We start from the raw sequence: 27927 nt of genomic DNA on the forward strand, positions 1-27927 counted from the left end.
CAAGGAACCATTGCGTGGACTGATTATTCTCTGGCGTTGACATTTGCAATGGAGAAATACACTTTTACTCATTTTTAACGTCCCCACCATTACTCGTCAGAGCCTCCAGTTTCCGGATTACAAAGGGTGGAGACTCATAGGATATCATAGTAAACTAGTATTGAAAACTTAATGACAAAGTTTGGTTATAAAATATGTTGTGACACTCACCAGAAACATAAGACGGATTGGCGGATGACAATATGGACAAAAGTATCTGCCACAAGTAATCTTTTACATATTTGGTAAACCTATAGTGTCGTATAACAAATTGTTAGGGAGATATCCGAGATAAAATCAGCAAGTCACAAACTGATTTGTTAGACTCACTACCTCATGGCATTGTACATCAAGCCGACAGACATAGGGATCGGGTAGTCTGGCCTGAATGTGTTATCGTACACTGATGGCGTGGATCGGTGCTCATGAAGTCAACCACTGTTTTTTTATCACCATACTTGATTATGTACAAACAAACAAAGCAAAGACTGTATGTGCAGACAGCGTCTTCTGACTGGAAAGGAGGCTGATGATTCTCTCTGCATCTTTGTCCATCCTTCATATAAGTCCATCTAGCGTTACATGTATATGATACAGTTGTCAGTGCTAACTCTAGATGGGGATCGTCATTTTTTTAGGATGGCATCCATTTGGTTGCTGAAAAAGAGAAGTAAGTGAGTGAGTGAGTGAGTGAGTGAGTGAGTGAGTGAGTGAGTGAGTTGGGTTTAACACCGCATTTAACAGTGTTGCAGTTATATCAGTGAGCGTCAGGTTAATGTTGGAGGAAAGCCCGAAGTGATGCAGTTCTCAGACGTTTACTCCTTCGGTGAAACCAACAAGCACAGTTTTGGTGCTGAAAAACCCAGAAACATAATCAAGGAGGATTCGAACCAAGCATACGTTTCTGGAGTGCCCAAGGGAGGCAACTCTGAACAGCGAATTGCGGCGTCTGAGACGACTGGACCACCCGTGCCTCCTTTTCTTAAGGACGTCCATTATATCTCCAGCCAACACTTCATTTTTCTGGTATAATCTGAGTCGAGGCTATTTTTATCTTGTGTCATTTCTTACCAATTTGTGCTCCCAACAATAGTACACTGTCGGTCACTGAAGTTACTTTAGAGTACGATAAACAGATCGTCGGAGAAGTTAATCTTGAATACGTCCCATGGAATTAGCATAATAGGAATGTTGTAGGCACTACTGTACGGTGGCCAATAAGGGACGTGGAGTCTGTTTTTCAATATTTTGATATTTCACATATTGTTATCGTAACCTTTTGCAAATTATATAAAATATTGAAAAACATGTCCCTTATGGGCCACCGTACTTCTGGTTTGGTGATGTCGCGTCAGGTTTTGTAGTACATCAACAAGTTTAGAATATGTGCAACTATTGATCATTGGCCAAATGCTTTGATGACATGCTGTCATCGGGTTGCCATCAATACAATGTACCAGGTAACGAAATCACTGCATGCACACATAAATGCTTAAATGATTTCAACATTTACAGGGCGGGCGGGAAGCCTAGCAGTTAAAGCGTTCGCTCGTCACGCCGAAGACCCGGGTTCGATTCCCGATATGGGTACAATGTGTGAAGCCCATTTCTCCTGTCCCCTGCCCTGATATTGCGGGAATATTGCTAAATGCGGCGTAAAGCAATACTCACTCCACATTTACGGTCATCTTAACCTTATCCCGTATAACGTTTATAGATGCAGTAACTACCAAGTCTCAAGCCTGTACCCGTGAAAATGCAAAAGTAAAAAGCAGCTGTACTTTACACACTAGGTCTTGACTTTGGACAGACATTACACTGACATCTGATGTGGAGAGACTTGTTTTACCCGTGTCGGGAATCGAACCCGGGTCTGCAGGGTAAGAGACCGAAGATGTTACCACTGGTAACATGCACCCAAACGGTGCCCTTGACCTTTGGCTAATCTTAATCATGATGTTAATCATAATCATTTCAATCGGTACCCTTTAACAGATGGGTATATGCACAGTTTGTTTGTACGGATGGGTATATGCACAGTTTCTTTAGCATAAGTTGTTTTATATGACCTTGACCTTTGACCTCCTTTTATGTGCCGAAAATTAACCGGATTTATTATGGCGATGTCCATAGCCTTTAATATCAAAAACAACATTTCGTAGGATCCAAAAGAATAATGTCATAAAAAGTCGGCACACTGCTGCTCTGTTCTAAGCAAAACATTCTTGTACTTACACGTAATAACTGGCGTTAAATGTTATTCGTTTCCACGTACACACAGGCATGGTTGTCGTTTCGACAACAGTGTATTTCACACTATTCAGGCCTTCGTATCCAGCTCGATCTACGCCTCTTTTAAACAGAGGGTTCCTGAAATACATGTTAATCGTGTTAATTGAATGATGCATCTGTTGTCTGTCGAGTGAGTGAGTGAGTGAGTGAGTGAGTGAGTGAGCTAGTGAGTGAGTGAGTGACTTGATTTTTCACCAAATTTGTTATAAATTGACTCTAATTAATCACAAATAGATTGGGAAACAAGTCATTTAAAATTGCGTTTTAACGTTATATAAAACAATATTATTAATAAAATCAGTTTGTGCTCGAGCAAGCAAAAATTAATCAATAAAAAATCAAAAATAAATAGAGGATATTTCATGTGTCGAGTGAAATATCTCCTTTCTCCCGTCACGAGTTGAGAGAAACATGATATTTCTCTCGACACATGGCATATCCTATTTATTATATACTTATTGTGTAGCTGTCTTCAGGAAGTAATCTTTGTCATTACAAATGTAAAACCTTGAACATGTTGAAACGTAAATTCTCCCTACCTAACAAGCAGGGGCATTTCACCACCCCTTGTAATTGCGCATTATAAAGTTTTCCGAGTTTGCAAAATCTTAAAATATATAAACAAAAGTAATAAAAAATCTACTTTCCGATATGATTATATACAAAATCAACTTTAACATTTTTTCTTGAAAACTACGAGACCGCTGTTGGGAGCGAAGGAATACACGCAGGTGAGGTGACAAAAATGGTGCTTTGCGAAATGAACAGTCTGAATAAACGAGTAAAATGAGCAATCTACAGTTTATAACGAAACATTTTCAAGAGAATAACTAACGGCAAGAAGCAAAATTAACTCCATAAATGACTACTTGTTATTTTGCCTTGTCATTGTGGAACTAACGTAAAAAGGAAGTTAACAGTTCGTGTACGGGCCTGACACTTACGATAAAGGGAGACAATGTGCAGGGAGGTAACTCTTGTATGAAATTTGTTCAGTCAAAGTGGTATGTTCACTGCAGTGAAATATCAAGTGTTATGTTCACTGCAATGCAAATATCACTTTTCTCAACTTCAGAAATCTCAATCTTTCTTTGAAGTATATAATAGGTAATAAACAACAAATAATACGTCTTTGAAAAATTGTACAAATCAATTATAATGAACTCAACTTAATGTCGCAATGTAATGTTATCCAAAACATAATTTATTGGAAATGAAACTCTTTTTTTGGCAAACATATTTTACAAAGAGTAATCTGTTTCGATAATCGGTATGCTGGCAATTAATATTTACCCATCTGCATTCCTTGGATTCCCCCGATCTCTGCCGTGTGCTAAGGAAAAGAACCTCCCGTCAATTTGTCGAGCCTCAATTGGTATATTATTTAAAAACTGTAACCTGTAGGCGGAAGTAGACGATCAGTGAAATAACATCATACTGGGTGTTCCGCTCCATTCCTTGATCACGTGACAAAGGACATGCTAAAGGACAAAATGGCTACTGTCAAAACTCGAGTGTAGCAAGGTACCATCTCGATACATATACACAGTCTACATCCCAAATAACCAGCTGGAGATTGGGAGTTCAGTGTTGTGCAGGCGATGTCGCCAGCCGTTCTTCTCGTGTCTGCTTCAGAATGGTTGGTTGGTTGGTTTGTTGTTAAACGCCGCACTCAGCAATATTCCAGCTATATGATGGCGGTCTGTAAATAATCGAGTCTGGACCAGACAATCCAGTGATTAATATCCTGAGCATCGACCATCGCAATTGGGATCGATGACATGCATCAACCAAGTCAGCGAGCCTGACCACCCGATCCCGTTAGTCGCCTTTTACGACAAGCATAGTCACCTTTTCCCGCAAGCATGGGTTGCTGAAGACCTATTCTAACCCGGAATCTTCACGGGTCTACTTCAGAATGAAGGCCCTTTTGTTAGGATAGCGTGTCAGATCACGCGGAACTGAATATGGACTATTTACAAAATGTGAAAACCCTTAAATGTCTACACAATACATAAAGGTGTAATACATATTCAATATAATGATTGTTTGTATGTTGATTTACAACGTTCCAAGCAATATTCCAGCTCTATAGCGTAGGCAAGGAAATAATCGAATCTGGACCAGACAAACCAGCGGTTGATATCATGAGCACATCACACGCTGCCTGGTTCCAATAACACACAATAATCAGGTCCACGAACCTGCGCATGGCCACCAGATACAGTAAGTTGCATCTTACGACATGCATAGGATGCTGGGGATCAACTCTAAACAGATATGCCCAGGGTTGTGTTCATCAGACCAAGTACCAAGAAATACCTTCTATACATATCATTATCTTCAAATCCCCATCCAAAATATAAGTTGGAAAAGCCGTTGATTGCTTGGAAAAGATGCGGTGGCATGGTGAGTACTCCTCCTGCAAATTTGTAGCGGACGCTGTCAAAATAATCATTGAAAATATGCATAGCTGGCAAGATATATCAGAATTGTAATATTGACCAACATGTACTGCTGAATGTGAAAGTCATAATATCATTATCTATGCCTTGCAGACATTTATAGATATGTTTCGTTTGTTTGCGCACCCAGCAATGGTCCAGCTATATAACGGCGGTCTGAAAATAATCTGGACCAGACAATCCAGTGATTAACATCATGAGCAATCAACGCAATTGGGATCGATGACATGCATCAACCAAGTCAGGGAGGATGACCACCAAACCCGTTCGTCGCCTCTTACGACAAGCATGGGATGCTGAAGACCAATTCTAACCCGAATCTTAACTGAATTTTGTATTGACATGCACTGACGGGTAAACATGGAACACTTTAGTTATATCTTAATACGAACAGTTTGGTGGAACACAGTCCATTTTAATTCTGGAAACCCACCTGTCTAGAAACATTCCGCGCTGTAACAAGTCTCGGTCAAGGGTATTTACAAAATTTAACATGGAGTTCTTAAAGCTACATACTAAGAAAAGAAAATTGTATTAAATATTCGAAAATTCTTTTCATGGTGTTGTCGAAACACAAAGTGTAAGTGGAAGTATTGCCACGTGTAATTCAACTTTTCATCTGATAATGTATAATTACGTCATTATTTATTGTCACGTCTGAGAACACATATTATAATTGTCTTATCTATGCCTATGCTTAGCTGGGCAGACAAGACACAATATTATTATTGTTTACCAGTGTGTTCAACTTGATAAACACGTCCTTGTAGTATCACTTGATATGCACATCAAATGCGTATGATTGGTGTAGAAGGAAAGCCCCAAGCGATGAAGGTTGTTTGGCAATCCAGTGATATCCACGAGCACGTGTGTGGCGCGGACAAACCAAGAAAAGTAATCAGGGTGCAAGTGGGAATCGAACCTGTGATGCCATAAGCGATGCAGAGCGCCAAAGAGCACTCAGTCTAGTATGGTGCAGACAAACCAAGGTTGATAATTAGGGTACATCTTGGATTCGAAAATACGATAAGCAGATCCCGACACGATCAAGGGACATAACTCTACACAACAAATTACATAGAAAGTTGATGTATAGGGGGAGGGGTGGCCCAGTCGTCTAATGCGCCGCAATTCAATTCGCTATGCAGTCTTCCGTCTCTGGGACAGAAACAGACCGTCGGTTCGAATCCCTGTTCGCCCCGATTACGTTTCTAGGATTGTCAGCACCGTACCCGTGCTCGTGGGTTTCACGAAAGCTGTAAACGTCTAAGACCGTAATCACTTGTGGATTTCCTCCAACATGAAGCTTCCACGCCGTGATATAACTGGAATGCTGTTAAAAGCGGCGTTAAACCCAACTCACTCACTCACTCACTCTTACGTATAGTTGAAGACAGATACGGCGGATGGGAGGTGGTAGGAGCGGTTGAGGAGGCATTCGTACGGGACGTTGCTGGTTTCAGGAATATAGTCAACATCATGAAAGATGAAACACGTGAAGTAGTCTTGTTTCAGTGCTTCCTTAAAACCAGCGTTCATCAGAAGTGCTTTGTTAAATGTTGTATCAAGATCCTGTTGGCGAAACCGAAATAAAAAGAATGTTTTAGTGCAATTCAATACATAAATGTTATTACTTAGGCACCGAACATTCTATGTACGACTGTGTGTAGGGGTGGGGTTGGGGTTGGGGTTGGGGGTGGGTGGAGGGATGATGGTGGGAGATGCCTGGGATTCTGAACGAAGACAAAGGTTACAGCTGCAAATCCAGGTATTTTATTTAATTAAAACTATGAGCCTAAGTATGTTTTTTTTCCTAAAGAAACACATTAAAACGATGCAATATTTGTTGCAGACACTTTCTGGGGGTTTTTCAACAGTCTGAAGCATACTTTGTTTTGTCAATTTTCTGTGACACCACCATTCCCATTCAGAAGAATTATTTAAAATTAATTATTACATGGGTGTGAAAATGCCTACTAGACTGGACCCACGTGAGTAATACGTAAGTCCTTACACAAGGAATATCCGAGCATAGGCGACTTAAACCACTGTGCCACCAATGCCCCTGTTTATCCATCTTCCCGAGGCAAGAGAGTTAACTGACTTTAAAAATCCAGTTTCCTACACTTGCCGAACTAGGCTGGAATTACTGGGCTCGATCGTAGCGCCACCAGTGGCTATTTCCAGTTATTCCCCTTCTAAGCCTCTCCTATGGACCAATCAGATTCCACCTCTCGTATGACTTGCATTTGCTTCACACAAAATGGTTGCGCACGGTCAGGACAATCTGATCGATAATCAAGATCTATATTGTGATAAAACGGGTCTTACATCGCGAAATGCATCAAATCACGGGAGCACCTTGATTAAAAACATGAAATGATTTGGAAAATATCTGCTGACAACGAGTTGGCGGTGCACATACTTTGCAAATCCTGCAATCGACCGAAATCTGCACGACAGTTTACGAACTGGATTTCGATTTCGGTGCGCGATTTTGATTGGACTATTGAAACTGGACTTTTATAGTCGGTTAACTCCTTGCCTCGGGAAGATGCTGTTTATCTAACACACATGCATTTACAAATATAAAGTGTAACCACAACTGGCCATAAGTCCTACTTGTTCAATAACAAATATGGTGAAATCCTTGTTTCGGTTTCTGAGGACCGGAATGAGGTTGTTGAGGAGGATGGTGAGGTTGCGATGTCGTTCCCGGAACGGAATGATAATGGCTGTCTTGTCTCTTCCCGCACATGTGGGGGGTGTAAAGTGCCCATCGACGCCATCTCCGTATTTTTTATTCAACTGTTCGAAGGTAATATTTTCAAATAAGACTCCTGGCTGATCTGTAATGAATACGTACAAATTATACTTTATTGACTTTACTGAACATGAAGTCCCACATCTCGAAACATCGGATTTGTAATGAGTTGAAAGTGTTACACATGCAGCTTCACTATAGAAAATATGCTATGTTCCCTTCCTTTCAACAGTTCCAGAGAACATTACATCATAAGTAAACTGACCTTCATACGAGGGTTGATATTCCGTGCCTCGAATTGAAGGAACTGAGAAGCGTGATGGTGAATATGTATATTTATAAAAACGTTAGGTAGCTGAGCAAATTGTTTCACTGTGGCAAGTCAGTAAAATCGGCAGGGTCATGTAACCTTTGGAAAATGTACAAACTGGAGAAACGTACAGTGATCAGGTACTTGCAAAGAAAAAGGCCCAACACCAACAGTCATCCACGAAGAGACGAGTACAACACTGGGGAAGGATTTCACACCCTATGCTACTGTAAACAGGTGGCGGTAGAGGTTAAAAGCGACAGGGAGAGCCTTGAGGGCGACCCACGTCCTGGAAAACCTGTGACATCAGCAACACTAAAAATGACCCAGAGTATCAACGATACGGTGAAGACCGACTGGCGAATGACTGAGCTTCATGCCGCTAGTTCAGTAGTCATTTACCAGGAAAGAGTATAGAAACATTGGCAATGAAGAAAGTATCAGTTCGTCGGATTCCAAAGCTTCTGACTTCTGATCAACAACGCAACAGGCACAACATGTCTCGTGATAATCTAGCTCTGTTTAAAGCTGATCCAGTAGGATTCTTGCAAGGGTTTCTAACTATGGATGAAACCTGGAAAAACAGTACAGGCAATTAACATCGCCATGGAAGGCAAAGACTGTCCCATCATCTAGAAGGTTGTGGCCTCCGTGTTCTGGGATGACGTGGATGTCATCATGGTCGACTCTCTTCCAAAAGCCCACACCTTTGAGACAATTGCGAGATGAAAAAGACTAAGAGGCAGAGAAGCTTAAAAAAGGTGAGGTTTTTTTCCATCCGGACAATGCACCAGTGCTCAAATCAGTCATTCACAAACATGAACTTGCTCAATGACGTCATAGCAACTGAGGTGAACTTTTGGACAGACAAGAGAAGAACTTCTACGAAAGATAAGATCTCCCCTACATCCTTGACAAACGTGTATCAATGTCGAAGGGGAATATATTTGAAAGTCATTTTAATGTCTTTGTCGTTCTATGTCCGACTCAGAACATACCCCTCGTATGTCCTCGAAATGTTGTCAGTGATGCCTAACTTGCAATGTTCATATATGAGAACCTTCACAAAGAAATGATGAGAACTGACACTCTGAATAGTTACAAAAGGAATAATGAGTATTTACCTAAGGAATAAAGATGACTCGCACAAGGAATAAAGAGTACACACACAATGAATTAATCACTAAATGGTATTTACCCAAGATACTTACACAAGGAATAATGGGTACGTACACAAGGAATAAAGAGTACGTACACAAGGAATAAAGAGTACGTACACAAGGAATAAAGAGCACGTACACAAGGAATAAAGAGTACAGACACAAGGAATAAAGAGTACGGACACAAGGAATTAATCAGAACTTACACAAGGAATGAAGAGTACTCGCACAAGGAATAAAGAGTACGTACACAAGGAATAAAGAGTACGGACACAAGGAATAAAAGTGCGTACACATAGAGTAATGGGTACTTACACAAGGAATTAATCAGAACTTACACAAGGAATAAAGAGTATGTACACAAGGAATAAAGAGTACTACACAAGGAATAAAGAGTACTACACAAGGAATAAAGAGTACAGACACAAGGAATAAAAGTACGTACACAAGGAATAAAGAGTACGTACACAAGGAATAAAGAGTACGTACACAAGGAATAAAGAGTACTACACAAGGAATAAAGAGTACGGACACAAGGAATAAAAGTACGTACACAAGGAATAAAGAGTACGTACACAAGGAATAAAAGTGCGTACACAAGGAATAAAGAGTACTACACAAGGAATAAAGAGTACGGACACAGGGAACAAAAGTACGTACACAAGGAATAAAGAGTACGTACACAAGGAATAAAGAGTACGTACACAAGGAATAAAGAGTACTACACAAGGAATTAATCAGAACTTACACAAGGAATGAAGAGTACGTACACAAGGAATAAAGAGTACGTACACAAGGAATAAAGAGTACGGACACAAGGAATAAAAGTGCGTACACATGGAATAATGGGTACTTACACACGGAATTAATCAGAACTTACACAAGGAATAAAGAGTACGGACACAAGAAATAAAGAGTACGTACACAAGGAATAAAGAGTACTACACAAGGAATAAAGAGTACGGACACAAGGAATAAAAGTACGTACACAAGGAATAAAGAGTACGTACAAAAGGAATAAAGAGTACGTACACAAGGAATAAAGAGTACGTACACAAGGAATAAAGAGTACTTACACAAGGAATAAAAGTGCGTACACATGGAATAATGGGTACTTACGCACGGAATTAATCAGAACTTACACAAGGAATGAAAGGACGGACACAAGGAATAAAGAGTACGTACACAAGGAATAAAGAGTACGTACACAAGGAATAAAGAGTACGTACACAAGGAATAAAGAGTACGTACACAAGGAATAAAAGTGCGTACACGTGGAATAATGGGTACTTACACAAGGAATTAATCAGAACTTACACAAGGAATAAAGAGTACGTACACAAGGAATAAAGAGTACGTACACAAGGAATAAAGAGCACGTACACAAGGAATAAAAGTACGTACACAAGGAATAAAGAGTTTTTACACAACGAATTAATCAGAACTTACACAAGGAATGAAGAGTACTCGCACAAGGAATAAAGAGTACGTACACAAGGAATAAAGAGTACGTACACAAGGAATAAAGAGCACGTACACTAGGAATAAAAGTGCGTACACACGGAATAATGGGTACTTACACAAGGAAGTAATCAGAACTTACACAGGGAATGAAGAGTACTCGCACAAGGAATAAAGAGTACGTACACAAGGAATAAAGAGTACGTACACATGGAATAAAGAGTACTCATATGAGTTACCTGCACCAGGAATAATAGGAACTTAGAGAAGGACTTATGTATACTTGATTAAGGAATTAAGAGTACTCATATAAGGTACATGCACCAGGAATAATAGGAACTTAGAGAAGGACTTATGTATACTTGATTAAGGAATAAAGAGTACTCATATAAGGTACCTGCACAAGGAATAATGGGAACTTAGAGAAGGACGTATGCGTACTTGCATAAGAAGAAAGGAGTTCTCATATAAGGTTCCTACACAAGGAATAAGGAGAGCTTCCACAAAGAATAACGAGTACTTTAACGAGGAATACTGAGTACTTACCAAAAAAGCGAGTAGGATGGGGACATAGTGGCAGGTTACGATGTTGCAGTATCGAGTTGTCTCTTGTGTGTCTATGTAAGAAATCACTCCACGAAGTGTCTTTATTTCTACAATCCGTTTTCTGATCACCGGATCCGACCAAGGTATATTTCATTATAAAAATCAAATTAAGTACACCTGGAATGGATAAGAGAATAAGTTTCTGGTTCGAACGCATGATCTGGCAAATATACCCTAGTATGGGTATACTTGTATACTCGGCGGGTATGTCTTGGCGTGCATGGGGAGTTGTATATATACCATACGGGAGTTATATGTCACGTGGAAGATAACATCTCCATATGGCCCTCAATTACACACGTCCAAGCATATTACAGAATGAAGCTTCGTCACCTTCAAAGTGATGCTCATCGCATGGTTCACTCACAACAGCTGGGAGTGCGACTCCATACCGATCTCATGTAGGTGTCTTCTAAGCCTGTGTACTCCGTTCGCATAGAAATTGTTCGCCTACAATTCACTTCACCTACAGTATAAAATGCTGATAGACTTGCTTTCTTATGAGGCAGTCTGGTGATTTAATAGAAATTCCTGATGATGATATACAATTCGTTAAAAATTTACCCATTCCTTCACTCGCATATGAACCAGTTCAGCAACACATTTGGTTATAATATTATAAAATTTACTTGACATATTATGAATACATGTATGTGTCGTTAGTTTTAGAGTATATCAAATTCTACGTCACTCTACTTTGACCCTTACATCCGTAGATGTGTGTCAAACGTGCAATTATTAAACTGCATTCGGAAAATAAGTATATGTCACTAAGACTGTTGAGGAGATACCTTGAAACTGAACATGATTTATTTTTTACAAACTGCAAACTATGGCAACTTTTGCATACATTTGGATACAGAAACAAAGATAACTGTGAAAAAAGGGCTATGTTATGTGAATGATAAATAATTTAATTATATTTAAACCATTAAGCAGAAAAGTGAAGAAGGATATGAACCTGTTTTCCTAGATGAGACACGGGTAAATGCCTCTCACACAGCCAGCAGTCCTCATACCGTTGTATTTTGTTTTTGCTCTTAATTGTAATAAAGAAGTTGTTCATCCATAAATTCTTGTCCTTACTTAGTACTCCAACTTCTAAATGCCTATCAAAGAAGTTATTTGATGGACTGTTCCCGATTTTGAGTTATTTTGCAATTCAGCATCACATTTTGAGCCAAACGGATTGCTTTTGTACTTGTGCGGAGACCTGTGCTGTATTTGAAATACCTGTATGAATTCCATATATGAAATTAACATCAATTATATTATATTAACATTATAAAATTTATTTATTTTTAATTTAGGGGCGCAGGTTACCCCATCCCACACCACACCCACACCTACAGCCGTGGAGTTATAAAGAATAACATTGATTGATCTTTGAAGTCAATTGGTGCTAATTGTCTCATAACAGTAATTGTCTCACAACAATTGCATGCACCTGCATGCAGTAGATTATTGAATAATGTACGCCAGTAGTCCGCCCAGGTGTCTCATGTATAAATCAGCCAGCCATGTGTATAGTGTAATGTAACACGTCAGCCGATTCATCTTTTTACTTCTATTTGAAGACTGCAACAGGGTATTGGGATTTGGATAAAAATAAACTACAAAAATAGCCAGAGTGTGTTTTGCAATCACTTGTAATTCATGCGTCCAAGTTCGGGATCCTCCTGATTACTTTCGTTACTGTTGTCGGTCCCAGGGTTCAAACATGTTAGGGTTGTACTTATTCTTCAGAAATTACCAATTTACCTTCCGAGAAACATCCATATTCCATGATAACTCGAACACAATTGTCACTGTCAATGTCATGATCAGGATACCTAAAGAAGGAACGAAGTAAGTACGATCGATGTTTCATCATAGTATACAGAGATCAGGGAATCCCCCCCCCCCCCCCCCCCCCCCCAACAAAAAACAAAACAAACAAAAAACAAATTAAATGGAAGTACCGAAACGCGAACAATGAACGCAATCGAAGAGATAGCACGTTTCGCACATAGTTTTCACATTGAAAAGTCCTTTGTCACATTACCGTAGTGGAAGAACAGAGGAATATATTTTAACCTTCTAATCCACTCATACAAAGGAGAGTAAAGTATACAAACGATCATTTTTTACTTGTGGAGGCGCGAACGGAGGGGTGGTGGGTGTGTGTGTGTGTGTGTGTGTGTGGGGGGGGGGGGGGGGGGGGGGGGGGGCGTGTAATTTTGGCGGAAATCACCCTCAACATAACCCCCAAATATGTGGCGCCTCCTTGTCCAGCCTTTGAAATTGATAGACAGGAACTGAAGGGCAAATGAACCTTATTTACCCTACGCTTTCGATGCTTTGATTACGACTGCATCAAGGATGTTACGATTTATCCAATTCTGCAAAGTTGTATATACCCAGAACACATAAGGTAAAATGATGATATAAAGGTTTTAATTTCAAACAGACATTTATTTCATGACATGATATATATAATTGTCAGGAATCTAAGGCCGTTCAAACGATACATGTATAATAAGATCAAAGGCCCATTTTCACATCTGATTACATGAATATACACACGAACTAGTTATTAAATGTAGTTGAACAATTGACTTGCCTTTGCATGTGTTTGTGACGGATGACACCGGTGGGGCAGGATACGCTCACCTTTTCGCGAACACCTGGTATCATTACTATTTGATAGTGATTCATAAACACATGCTGATGATACAGTCAGAATTGTACAATCGACTCTGCTTTATGCAGAGATTTCTTTTGGATATGGAAAGGATTTTGTTGTTTTATTAAGATATATGATTTATGACCATACACCCTTGGAATTGTTTGAAGTTGGTACATTATAAAGGTAAACTCTCTTCTTCTTTTTTATGAAGGCTATACATCTCTTGTGTATGTGTTGTACGTAACTGTTTATGTGCAGACCAAACTAGCAGCAAGTAAGATTCACCATCAGTATAACCACAAGTACATAATAGATCACTCTGTGATATATTAAAGTATCTTCCAGTTTCAATACGCAATAAATGTAAAAGAATAACGAGATTTTGCAAGGGTCACTTTACATTTCAAGACACATGTACAATTAAATAAGAATGCATTGGTCTCTATGTGTCTAAATTACAAATAATCATTTACATGACTCAGATTACTGATGTTGAGTTAAGGTCATTGGGAATTTAATGATGACCTTCTCTTATTTCACGTTTTGCATGCCTTTAAAAATCATTTGAAGCGTCAGCATGTATCTCAGTGTTTATCAGCGACCTATACAGTGACTCGGGTTAAGGAAGTGAAGTAGTATGCTATACAGGTCCCAAACGTTTCACAGATCTCAAGCATGACCTGCTAAAACGTGTTCACATCGAAGTGATATGATCACTCTTGCTGTAAAAAACCTCCAATATTCGTCCGAACTGATGTTAATTAAGAGGAAAGGACTTCTTCTTTAAGATTGCGTCTATCTGTTTTCTGTAAAGAGAAGTATTTGAAAAATTTAGTCCACCATCATACTGAATACGAGAATGGAGTGGTGAGATCGCTTTGTGAAACCGAGCTCTGGTAGAGACTGAACGGTAACACGGGATGTTTGCTTGTCAACTTATTGCACCGCCAGCTGTCACACACCACCTCAACCAATAGGGAACATGCATGTATAAACTTGTAGCACCAGTAGCAACTGCAGCAGCAGTAGCAGTTCTAGTAGCAGTAGCAGCAGCAATAGGAGGATAAGCACTACTGCCACAGTACCACTACTGTGTTTTTATGCTCCCGATCCATCAATATTTTAAAGCGCTGACTTAAAAATATATATTCTGTGTCAAACAAAAAGCAGCTCTCGACACCTCGACACACACACATACTCTCTCACACACACACGCACGCACGCACGCACGCACGCATAGATACAAACATAGTGAAAGAATAGTGACTTGAAATACTGTTACTTACAGGTAATAGTCGGCATCAAATGATATCTGTTTGCGTGTTAACACATTCGCCACATTCATTCTGCCTGGAAGACCAACGGAGACTTTCAGTGTGTTTAGACCTTCGTGTTGAGGTCGTCTCGAGACAGCATCCAGTAGTTTTAGTCTGCAATAGAGGAAGACACTTTGAGCACGACCATGAACTAGTGGTCAATAGCATGAGTAACAACCAAAGTCATCTATGTACAAAATTACCTGCGCTACTTGGGGCCAAGTTTACTCCCTAATCCCCACGAGCCGAGTATGAAGAAGTTTAAAAAACTAAATTGTGACACTTGTTCCAAAATAAAAAGAATTCCACGTTTGGGGTTTATAACAATCATACACTAGCAGAACTTCGTTTAAGCCTTTTTATAACATTTTGTAAAATAACACGTAACACATAACAGTGATCGATGCTGCCTGGTGTGACAATAAGTACTCGCACTGTCAACCTCTGGTTGGCCTTGACCGGAAAAGGCCATTTAAAGGCCACAGAGATACAGCTTGAATATTGTTAATCGCAACGTAACGCAACAATAATAAACAACATTATTACATTCGACTCAATAATAAACGCAAAGGTCATTTCTGATTCAAGATTCTCCGCGCTTCATACTCATATCCTTAATCTGTCAACACTATGCTGTTGCTCTTCATATTCACTGTTTTATTAAAATTATAGAGCTACGATTTTACCTCTCTTGGGTTTCACCGAAGTGGTAAAATTCCAAGAATTTCATCACTTCGGGCTTTCCTCCCGAATCAAAGCGGCGTCAGACCCAACATGACCACTCACTCACTCACTCACTCACTCTTGCGGCAAACCTCTTCAGACTGAGCCTAGTTTGGTCTTCCAGTGAGTGAGTGAGTGAGTATGGTTTTACGCCGCTATTAGCAATATTCCAGCAATATCACGGCGGGGGACACCAGAAATGGGCTTCACACATTGTACCCATGTTGGGAATCGAACCCGGGTCTTCGGCGTGACGAGCGAACGCTTTAACCACTAGGCTACCCGACCGCCCCTTGGCCTTCCATCCACATTAAGGTGACACAATATGATTGGGATGAAATACAGTTCAAAGCTGTTTCAAACCTCATTTTCTGGCTCACTCAAAGTATTCAGCAGTTATTTACAAAATACGAACTATTTACCCATCTTCATTTCTGATATTCGCTCTGTTTCCTGTGTCTCCTATTCGGACAAATATTCCATCTCTCTTCCGTGCGTCTACCGTCGAAATATTGAGAGCCTTCAACCTTTAAAATAAATGTTTAAATGAAAGTTGACGTCTTCGAAGGGGTGTAAGGACTGGTGTAACCTACGCACCACGAGAAGCCGTAACAGTTAGAGACATGCAACGCGTATTTTCCTTTTATCAAATATACATGAAAACAAACTGAAACATTTACTGGCATTTTTGTGTGATTTAATGACATAAAGCTTCTAAACTACTGCGAATGCTAGATTCAACAGCAAAATAGATTCAATTCTGAAGACGGTGTTGGGAACACTTCTTAACATGCTAAAATATTAATCATAAACTTTAAAATGAAAATATACTTTAAATATTTATTTTTTTATCTTGATTACGCATTCGCATAATCAATCCCCACCTTCGTTTGGAATGACTGGAAATTTAGCTTTAAATCTTTGATTTTGTTTTGAGCTACAATTCTAATTATCAAGCTGAATTGTCTGTGTGAGTTTAAGTATTAAACAACATTTCAGAAACGTTTTGGTGTTCATGGGACACTAGGATTGGGAAAACTGGCAATCCTCTCTATTAATTTCAAGACATTTATCTCGATTTCATGTAATCTATTACTGTACCAATTGGAGGTAAGCCTTAGTTACCTAGCGACATTTCAGTGTCTGAAAGGGATTAAATACAATCTATAGACCATCGCTGTCAATTGGCAACAGAACAGAGTAACGAGAACCCGGAACCCAAACGCAATTCGCAACCCAAGCCAATGTGATTCAAGTTCTTCCAAACCTATTTGTTGGTCTTCTAACACAAATTTGATTTTATATATTATGAATCAAACATTTATAGACACCATCTTATATGAGGTCAGTGTTAACTATTCAACTTCGACCAGACTGCCAATGACCTCCTTACGGCATACAAAGGTACCCACAATGTTCTTGCAACATTCACATTCAACCTTCACAACACCTAAGCGACCCGTGAAGATCCGGGGTAGAAAAGGTCTTCAGCAACCCATGCTTGCCGTAAAAGGTGACTATCCTTGTCGTAAAAGGCGACTAACAGGATCGGGTGGTCAGGCTCGCTGACTTGGTTGATGCATGTCATCGATCCCAATTGCGTGGATCGATGCTCAGGATATTAATCACTGGATTGTCTGGTCCAGACTCGATTATTTACAGACCGCCGTCATATATCTGGAATATTGCTGAGTGCGGCGTTAAACAACAAACCAAACCAAAACCTAAGAGCTATTTTTTGCCGATCAGCAACACATTGAGCTAAGACTTCAGTCAACGCCAAAGGTCCTGAAAGGCTTCTTACTTGTCTAACTGAGGTATCATCTGTAGTTGAACGTCACATTGAAAGAATAAAGACGCCGGATTCAATGTCAACTTTTCAATGATGCTACAACCTCCACAACGGCACTTAAAGATTCAGAATATAGAAAAGGGGACAACAATATTCTCATAAACATTTAACATTCCACAGTTCCCACTTTAAGATGAACTACCGTATTCGACGTAATAAGAGCTCCGCTCTTATAAGCGCCCACGGCGATATTTGCTAATATATTGGCTAGTGAACAATCCTAATTAGCACCCCTTCCGATAGATCAAAGTACACAAGACTTATTTATTCGTGTATAATACGCACTCGTGTGTTATGCACCCTTAATTATGGACAATTAAGTTCTGGAAGAATATATCTGGCGTATGCAAACATTTTAGGCTGTCAGCATAAACCACAAAATTTACGATCTTTCAACTCTGTTTTTTTTTTTCACCAAAATAATTTTCTAATGAGAGCTCACTATTCCTAATTTTGAGAGCGCCCTAGGCTCTTATTACGGTATTACTGCGAATACGGTATTCTCGTTATCCGATGAAACTATAGACTCATACCTCTGGAACATATCTTGGACTTCGTAACCGTGTCCGAAGTACAAGTTGGAGAATCCATTAACTGACTTGAAGAGTTGAGATGTCATAGCAACGACACCACCCACCCGGTGCTCCTGGACGCTATGGAGAAAGAACAAGACGATGTCATGCTACCATTCCGGCAGAATCCAAAAGAACATTAATATCGTCACTCAGCTTGTCTCGAAACATGATAACTCAATACTTAATATCTCATGGTCGCAATGACTGGATGGGAATAGAAAGAATTTGTTGGGTTCTGCGTCGAACCCATCTGACCGAGGAACGAAGACACAACATAAATTTCAACGTGTAGATTTCCGTCGACTGCGGGATTTGCAAAGCATGTGTACTGTCAACTGGGCGTCGATAGATATTTTGCAAATCTTTTCATGTTTTTAATCAAGGTGCTTAAATGATCTGATGCACTTCACGAGGTAAGACCCGTTTTATTACAACATATATCTTGATTATCGATCAGATCGTTTTGACTGGGCGACGCCATTTTGTTTGAAGCAAGTGATATCTAGTGGAATCTAATTGGTCAGTAGGAGGGACGCTGCTGGTGGCACTACGATCGAGCCACGAAATTCCAGCGTAGTTCGGCAAGGGTGGAAAGTGGACTTTTGTAGTCAGTTAACATCCTTTCCTAGGGAAGATGGCATCAACACAGCACAGAGGTCTTCTCGCTCATGACCTTGAAATCAACAACCAATCTAAATGTATCATGTGACTCCGAGTTCGCCCTGGATAGATATTCACAATCGAACCGATGCGTCGCATTCGTAGCTAAAGACTGCAACGAAAGAACTAGTCTGTCTCCCAGACTCTGGACAATAAAAACGAAAAAGTGTCCATCTCAAGTCTAGAATGATTTGGCAAGTCTAGAATGCCTCAGCTCCCGAAATTAAGGATCTTCAGGACTCCATTTGGATTGTATACTTAATTATGCCGTTGATATATATTTTAAATTTTGAGATAATTTTATTTCTGGGACTAAATGCCAGTATGCGAATGAACATGCAGGCGCTAAAGGTATATTAATGAATATTTAGAAGGGAATGAAATTTTAAAGCTATAAGACGTCCCTTGTTGCATTTGAGACGACATCAGCAAGACGTCGATTTTTTTCTGGCAGGGAGTCTTTGAAATACTATATAGACCCCGGTACTGGTGATCTAGCCGTTTTTATAAATCACACTTCATCGATTGGACGGCTAATTTTAGCGATTTTGACACATGCTAATGATATGGTCGGAATCGAACAATCGACTCTGCTTTTCGCAGAGATTTCTTCATGAATGTGGAAAGGGTTTTGCCGCTTTTACTCAGAGGAACTGGATTCTAAACGTAGCTGTGATTGAGAATGGGCCAAGTGTATTTATCAGAATAGAATGGATTTATATTACTGTTAACAATAGAGGATGGTTGCAAGGTTGATACGAAAGAACAACTATACATGCAACGGCTTACGTGTGGTTAAAACTTGATACATTCACAGAGAGGTGGTGGAGTTGGTTGAACGGGCACTCGTAAGGAACGCTGTTGGTGACAGGAATAAGGTCTTCGTCATGAAAGATGAAACACGTGAAGACATCTTGTTTAATGGCCTCCACAAAACCGGCGTTCATCAACAGAGCTTTGTTGAATGGTGCGTCAGAAACCTGCAGTACAAATACCCTCTTAGTTCATTCAGTTATCCTGGTTCAATAACGCGGATCTGGACCCACTTGCACAAAGCGATCTTAGCTCTAAGATGATCGTAACTCCCCTACGTTAACATAGGTATACGATAGTCTTAGAGCTAAGATCGCTTTGTGCAACTGGGACCTGATGTGGATTGTTGTGGTTGTTTGTTTGTCTGTTGTTTAACGCCGCAATCAGCAATATTCCAGCTAAATGACGGCGGTCTGTAAAATAATCGAGTCTGGACCAGACAATCCAGTGACTGAAATCATGAGCATCGATCCACGCAACTGGGATCGATGACATGTATGAACCAAGTCAGCGATCCTGACCACCCGATCCCGTTAGTCGCCTTTTACGACAAGCATAGTCGCCTTTTACGGCAAGCATGGGTTGCTGAAGACCTATTGTAACCCGGAATCTTCATGGGTCTGTTGTGGTTGTAGTGTGTAGTAATTGTTAGAATGAGTGAGTTTGGTCAAACGTAGCTGTTAGGTTTCCAGTCATATCTCAATGCCAGCTTAATGTGTGGGGAAGCCAAAGGTGACGCGGGTGTTATGTGTGTCACTGGTGGTGTATCAGTTAGGTGACACTGAACGCAGAGGTGAGGTGAAATTGGGTTTAACGTCGCGTCCAAGATTATTGCACTTATATAGCGACGTGCATGCACGTGTATGTGTGTGTGTGGCTGCTTGTACTAGTCCGGACTGATGCCGATTTAAAGTGCTAGCTCACTGAGATACCATGCCGCAGTTTAACATGAATACTCCACTCAGACACAGTATACTGACTCCGAGCCGACCAGTCCTTGTTCTAGCCCCTTAATGCCGAGCGCCAGACAGGCTTACAACAAGTAACGTCTTTTTGTATGACGCGGCCCGGGATCGAACCCTGGACCTTCCGCTCTCCGGGCGGACGCTCTACCACAAGACCACGGAGGCGGTCCACTGAACGCAGAGTCATACATAGATAGACAGACGGACGGACCTTCCACGTGTAATGTGGGGATGTCGGAATGAACTATGCTTTGAGGTATAGTGTTTAGATTCAGCCTAGATCACCACGTTTTAGGTGAGGTGAAATAGAGTTTAACGTCGCGTTAAAGATTATTGCATTCACATAGCGACGCGCATGCACGTGTGTGTGGGTGGCCTCTTGTACTAGTCGGGGCGGTCGGGTAGCCTAATGGTTAAAGCGTTAGCTCGTCACGCCGAAGACCTGGGTTCGATTCCCGACATGGGTACAATGTGTGAAGCCCATTTCTGGTGTCCCCCGCCGTGATATTGCTGGAATATTGCTAAAAGCGGCGTAAAACCATACTCACTCACTCTTGTACTAGTCCGGACTCATGTCGATTTATAGTGCTAGCCCACTGAGATACCATGCCGCAGTATAACATGAATACCCCACTCAGACACACTGTACTGCCTCTTTTGGTTTGACGCGGACGGGGAGTGGACGCTTTACCACTAGACCACGGAGGCGGCCCCCTCCCCCCTCCCACGTTGTAATGTGTCCCATGCGTGAGACTTATTCGTTGACGTTGTTTTATTACTATAACCTTAACTGCTAGGTTGATTTACCAGACAGGAAAAGAGGATTGTGACTTCCTTATATCAAATCTTGCTATACCTGGCTGTAACATCAAGCCCAGATCTACTTTAAGATTACAGGCGCCCCAATTCGTTGAGCAGAGTTGCGTCCCTTGGGCAAGCCAGAAACCTATAATGATTTAAATCTCTGTAAGCCCCAATTATGTTTCTATGTTTGTCAGCACCATACCCTTGCTCCTTGGTATCACCGAAGTGGTAAACGTCTGAGACCTGCATCATTTCGGGCTTTCCTCCCACATTAAGCTGACACACCGTGATATGACTGGAATACTGTTAAACAATTCCAATTTCCAACAACGGGACCCACAATAATTTTGTTAGAAATGGTGGGAGGGAGTGTGTCTTGGTCACTGCTTCTAAAATGAGTTGACCAAAATAATGTTTTAGAATATTTTAAATCAAATTATGTTTCTTTTTAAAATAAAAACATCTCTCTTTTCAGCCTCCCACATCACCCACCACCCACCCCTACCCCCACCGCCAACACACAGCAACCTCACCAAATGGTCGCATCTATGTCAAGTTATTAAATTTAATTGATATCCTTAGAAGCTATCTGCTCGAACTATCCATCATCAAGCTAACGCGGATTGATAAAACTGAAATACTGTTCACGCACCTGTTCAATGACAAAGATGGAGAAGTCCTTGTTTTGATTCTTGAGGACCGGAATGAGGTTGTTGAGAAGGATAAAGCAACCGTCTAGTCGACCATGTAACGGAACGATAATGGCAATCTTCTCCTTCGTCACACAGTTGGGTGGTGAAAAGTGGCCATCTACTCCAGCATGGTATTTCTTATGCAAATCAATCAAGCTGATGGTTGATACATAAGGTCTTCGTAGCCGTTCTGTAAACACAATTCATGTATGTTATGGTGCGTGAGTCCTCACGTTGAGACTTCATTTGGTTGTTTGTTTGTTAGTTGGCTGCTTAACGTCCCACTAAGTAATATAACTGTTATATGACGGCGGCTGCAAGTCATCGAGCCTAAATCGATCCATTTTGTCGCCATCAACGACCTATTCGAACCCGGAATACTTACATGGTTACTCAATAGTTTAAAACAGTATAACAACACTGTTGCAATCGCATTTCTATTGATTTGACCTGATTGTGTTCCTGTGTTTCATCCCTATACCCGTGTTCATGGGTGTGCCAAAGTGGCAAAGGTCTGCGACTTTCGTATGGCTTCCGAAAAACAAACTGAATTCCGTTCAAAGTGACATTAAAACAACTCGTTTATTTGTGAACCTTTGTTCAGCTTGGTAATGTGTTTGAGTGAGTATGGTTTTACGCCGTCTTTAGCAATGTTCCAGCAATATCACGACGGGGGACACCAGAAATGGGCTTCACACATTGTACCCATGTCGGGAATCGAACCCGGGTCTTGATGGTGACGAGCGAACGCTTTAATTATTAGGCTTCCCGACCATCCCATCTTGGCAATGATGGCGTGGAGGAAGATGTGAAGGAAGAGCTGATGAACTGACACAGGATAGAAGAAGAAGAAAAAGGAACGAGAAAAACTGGATCGACTGGAATTCTGTTCCCATGCAGATTCTCAATTCCAGAAAGTGAGTGAGTTTGGTTTTACGCCGCTTTTAGAAATATTCCAGCAATATCACGGCGGGGACACCAGAAATGGGCTTCACACATTGTACCCATGTCGGGAATCGCACCCGGGTCTTGATGGTGACGAGCGAAAGCTTTAATCACAAGGCTACCCGACCGCCCCAAATGTATTTCAGAAACAAATACTTTTGACGCAAGGTTGTTCATATTGTGAAGGATAAATACCTCATTGTCACCGTTTACAAATCTTACACAGTGACAAGCTGCAATTTAGAATACTGAAATTTACGTAACTTTTCGTAATGCGTTCGACCATTTTTCAGGCATCGATGATATGTTTCAATATCACGGATAACAATAATACTTCAATGACTGTTTTAGAAGTTGCAACGTATTATTGACCGACAATGTCTACATGTATATGCATTCTTGTGGTCGCTTCTTAAAATATGTTTTGAATAGATTCAAATATTATCTTTGTTTCAGCAGTGCTTTCCTTTACATCTTCCTGAGGCAAGAGAGTTAACTGACTATAAAAATCCAGTGGAAACAGATAAAGCAGCTAAACTATCCCTAAAAATCCCAGAAATAAGCTTAAACTTACCCATCTCAAAATCAGAAATTAAAAGTGTAAACAAGCAAAAAATCACAAAAAATGGCATAACCTATATCTAAACTCAAATAGCCAAATCTAAAAAGTGCTCAGCAAACCACTAACCAAACCAAAAATTCTCCATCCATCAAAAAAAATCGACAGAGTAATCACTAAACTCAAAACAGGACACACCAACCTAAATAACCACCTTAAAAAATAAAAAAAACACACTACAGGTAACTGCCCACACTGCAAACAACCAGAAACCCCAGAACACGCACTCATCCACTGCACACACTACCTAACACATCGAACCGCATTACAAACCACCCTCAATCTAAACAAGGATCTCACTCTAGAAGCAATACTAAACCCACAAAATAAACTAGAAAACTTCAAGGCCTTAGGCGTGTTCTTAATAAAAACGGAACTAATAAAACGCATCTAAAAACACAATAACCTACCAAATCAAAATCACATAAACAAACAAACATCCATCATACCCAGCTCCCTTAGTTCCATCGGCATCTATTCCAAATCTCAAAATTCCCAAATTCTATATAAGCAACCCCTAAACCCCCCTCTTGGGTTGCACAGACCACTTTCGCCCCTTTCGGAAACACATTAAATGGCCTGGCCGGGCCCGTGTGCGAAATACGCATCAGTCGGAAAGCGCACGTTAAATCTCCAAAGTAAGTAAGTAAGTAAGGACTTTTATAGTCAGTTAACTCTCTTGCCTCGGGAAGATGTTTCCTCTATAACGAATGGTACATTTCGAATTGAGATATTTCTAATGCAAAACTGATCGTTTTTCGTCAGTTTTGTAATGAGTGGACAAATCAGTATGTAGTGATACGCATCCTCGAAGTTCTGACCACATGTACAGGGAGACTCAGGATGAATATGCCGAAGAAAGCGAAAGTAGTTCATATATAGCACAGCAAGGTGCGTATGAAGATACACAATTTATATGATATTTTAATTAAATCGTAACCATTAATACAATCAACAATGGAGAATAGGGGAATGATTGAGCCCAGGGAGTGATTGGGTCTACGTGGGTAGAGTGCCCTGAGCCTTGGGGTAGTGATCGGAGCCGAGGCTCAAAACACTCTCGAGTGATTTTAGCCAAGGGTCAAATCACTCTTGAGTGATCTCAGCCAAGGGTCAAATCACTCTAGAGTGATCTCAGCCAAGGGTCAAATCACTCTAGAGTGATCTCAGCCAAGGGTCAAATCACTCTTGAGTGATCTCAGCCAAGGGTCAAATCATTCTAGAGTGATCTCAGCCAAGGGTCAAATCATTCTTGAGTGATCTCAGCCAAGGCTCAAAACACTTCAGAGTGATCTCAGCCAAGGGTCAAATCACTCTTGAGTGATCTCGGCCCTGGCCCAAGTCGCTCAAGAGTGGTTTGAGCCGGGGACTGAGTTAACCAATGTTGCTGTCAACATTGATATTTGCTGCAAACATGAACACAAATTGATACATTTACTGAACAAACAAAGCTAGTTTGTTCGGTACATAAGACAAGTAACTAGATATCAACAATGCTTCTTTATCTGCAGCAAAGAAACATATGAATTTCTTTTACTAAAAAGACACATAATTATTCGTTTTGTTGGTTTATATCGCTTCATCCTTACTGAATATGGAGACAAACATTAGGGGTGCCAGCTAATATGGTTCCATTGATTCTACGAAAGAAAAAATGAGAACACTATTAAGCAGCTGCATCTACCTTCGTAAACCGTCGTTCATGATGCAGTGAATTAATTATCCTATAACCACTGTCATGGACATACAGGTTATTAAGTCTTACGGTTGTTTAAAATAAAATTAACATTTTGCCATTTTTAAACATATTTCAACAAGAATAATAAATCTAAGGAAGAGAAGTTTTGGGTGTCAACTTCTTTATTTTGTTTGTTTGTTTATTGTTTAACGCCGCACTCAGTAATATTCCAGCTATATGACGGCGGTCTGTAAATAATCGAATCTGGAACAGACAATAGTGATTGACATCATAAGCATCTAGCCACGCAATTGGGATCGATGACATGCATCAACCAAGCCTGACCACCCGATCCCGTTAGTCGCCTCTTACGACAAGCATAGCCGCCTTTTACGGCAATCATGGGTTGCTGAAGACCTATTCTACCCTGGATCTTCACGGGTACAACTTCTTTATTATAAGGATCACAACGTTTTGGAGTATATGCTTACTCCTTCATCGGGTGAAGTTGACATCCATAAGTTCTCTTTGTCCTTACGTGTATCACTTTCAAAGACTTGAAGAATAACAAATCATAAACTTATTTGACAAAATATTCCGGGTACCCCGGGTATATCACGGTGTGTCAGCTTAATATGGGAGGAAGCCCGAAAGGCCGAAGGATCGCAGACGTTTACCACTTTGGTGAAACCCACGAGCACGGGTATGGTGCTGACAAAGCAAGAAACATAATCAGGGCGAACCGGGATTCGACACACCGGCATAGGTTTCTGGCTTGCTCAGGGCACGCAACTCTGGACAGCGAATTGGGGCGCCTTAGACGACTGGGTCACCCGTGCCCCGGTTTTCACTATGAGGACACTGATGACAAAATGTGTTACTTTATCATACATACCCGTCTGTACTGGAAGATCTGAACAACTTTGGAAATGAAGCAGGTGATGGTCGGAGTAGTTCCTTTTCTGGACTCGGACCATTTCAACCCACGAGGCGTGACGGCTTTGGGATTTGTGAACATAGTGAAACCCGTCAAAAGCATTTCTTATCAATACGATCCAATTCAAAATTCCAGACACGACTATCACAATACGTATAGCTTTGTTTACCATGGTTTACTAATGTGCGCTATATACTTGTGTACATGGACCTTAGTTGGCACTGGGATTTCCTGTAGTCACTCTACAAGGGGCACATGGAAAATGTTCCACTGTTGACGTGTGAGATTGTATCCGAAGATAGTACTTAATTACTCACAGTTCGGCATTGTGTGAGATACCATCTCCACTGTTGGTGCTGGTCACAGCAGCTGATATTCACTGTTACAGAGGTGATTGTTTGCCGCCTCCGTGGTCTAGTGGTAGAGCGTCCGCCCTGAGAGCGGGAGGTCAGGGGTTCTATACCCGGCAGTGTCATACCAAAAGACGTTAAAAAATGGCACTTGTTATCTCCCCTGGCGCACGGCATTAAGGGGCTAAAACAAGAAGTGGTCGGCTCGGAGTTAGTATACTGTTTCTGAGTGGGGTTTTCATGTTAAACTGCGGCATGGTATCTCAGCGTACTAGCACAATAGATCGGCATCAGTCATGACTAGCGCACGCACACACACACACACATAAACACACACACACACACACGTGCATGTATGTCGCTATATAAGTGCATTATTCTTTGACGAGACATTAAACCCCATTTTATCTCACCTCACCTATGCCTATATATGCACATCTTCCCGAGGCAAGAGATTTAATTGGCTTTAAAAGTCCAGTTTCCACCCTTGCCGAACTAGGCTGGTATTATGGAGTTATATTTTGGTCGATTGCAGAATTCCAAAGCATGTGCACCTCCAACTCGTTGTCAGCAGATATTTTCCAAATCTTTTCATGTTTTTAATCAAGGTGCTCACGTGATGCATTTCGCGATGTAAGATCCGTTTCATCACAATATACATCTTGATTATCGATGAGATTGTCCTGACTTGGACGCCACCATGTGTATATAATTTTAAATAATTGTGCAATATAGGAAAATATCTTTTTAGAGCATGTCTTAAGAAGTGAAATACTATAGTTCTGTACATGCTCCTGTAGTAATTGTTAACATTGCCTGTATCATTATGACATGTAAATTTACTGATGAGTTGTATAGCTCAAAGTCAATATAGAATATAAATTTATGTACATAGCCTAGTGGGTAAAGCATTCACTTGTCACGCCAGTTCGAATCCTCAGGGAAATTCTATGCAAAGTATTTTTAGCGCACTACCACCTTTTCAGAGCGCAGGGTCCAACAAAGCGATCTTAGCACTACAACAGTCAGAAGTCTATGTTAAGGTATGTGATTTTAGCATGAACGTTGCTTCATGTGCAAAATTACTATATTTACCTGAACCTTGAAATTTTTTTGTGAAGTCATTGGAAAATATATGTTAAAACACCCCCAAAAAACACAACATGTAGGTAATAAACTTAGGATTGTAATGTATTATTCATATCTTCTGATTAGTATTGAGTACTAAGTATT

At 40.6% G+C, this 27927-nt stretch overlaps 2 protein-coding genes across 2 annotated transcripts; both read right to left on the minus strand.

The window, feature by feature from the left end:
• Positions 1 to 4601: 4601 nt before the first annotated feature.
• Positions 4602 to 12883, minus strand: LOC124143712 (beta-N-acetyl-D-glucosaminide beta-1,4-N-acetylglucosaminyl-transferase-like). The gene is made up of 4 exons (XM_048388178.1): positions 12859 to 12883; positions 7419 to 7645; positions 6178 to 6368; positions 4602 to 4773 (listed from the first exon to the last, which is right to left on the minus strand). Exons 1-4 carry the CDS (start codon positions 12881 to 12883, stop codon positions 4602 to 4604), a joined length of 615 nt encoding a protein of 204 aa, XP_048244135.1.
• Positions 12884 to 13810: 927 nt separating this feature from the next.
• LOC124143704 (beta-N-acetyl-D-glucosaminide beta-1,4-N-acetylglucosaminyl-transferase-like) lies at positions 13811 to 26653 on the minus strand. Its single transcript, XM_046512762.2, has 7 exons — positions 26303 to 26653; positions 22126 to 22355; positions 19681 to 19871; positions 18190 to 18309; positions 16227 to 16331; positions 15052 to 15195; positions 13811 to 14571 (listed from the first exon to the last, which is right to left on the minus strand). The coding sequence occupies exons 1-7, from the start codon at positions 26514 to 26516 to the stop codon at positions 14523 to 14525; spliced, it is 1053 nt and encodes a 350-aa protein (XP_046368718.2). The 5' UTR covers positions 26517 to 26653; the 3' UTR covers positions 13811 to 14522.
• Between the last annotated feature and the right edge of the window lie 1274 nt (positions 26654 to 27927).

This window comes from Haliotis rufescens, unplaced genomic scaffold (genome assembly GCF_023055435.1).
Source record: "Haliotis rufescens isolate VD_foot unplaced genomic scaffold, xgHalRufe1.0.p SCAF_7, whole genome shotgun sequence".
Taxonomy (NCBI): Eukaryota; Metazoa; Mollusca; class Gastropoda; order Lepetellida; family Haliotidae; genus Haliotis; species Haliotis rufescens.

Bases quoted from the DNA above. Each gene is read 5' to 3' on its own strand.
- LOC124143712 (XM_048388178.1), bottom strand. From the start codon at position 12,883: ATGGAATATGGATGTTTCTCGGAAG. The intron at 7,646-12,858 runs GTAAATTGGTAA...TATTCATTACAG, and splicing joins ATATGGATGTTTCTCGGAAG to ATCAGCCAGGAGTCTTATTT. The intron at 6,369-7,418 runs GTAGGACTTATG...TTTCGCCAACAG, and splicing joins CCATATTTGTTATTGAACAA to GATCTTGATACAACATTTAA.
- LOC124143704 (XM_046512762.2), bottom strand. From the start codon at position 26,516: ATGGTAAACAAAGCTATACGTATTGTGATAGTCGTGTCTGGAATTTTG. The intron at 15,196-16,226 runs GTAAATAGTTCG...CCTCTATTGCAG, and splicing joins AATATCAGAAATGAAGATGG to ACTAAAACTACTGGATGCTG. The intron at 14,572-15,051 runs GTAAGTAACAGT...TTCTCTTTACAG, and splicing joins TTTGATGCCGACTATTACCT to AAAACAGATAGACGCAATCT.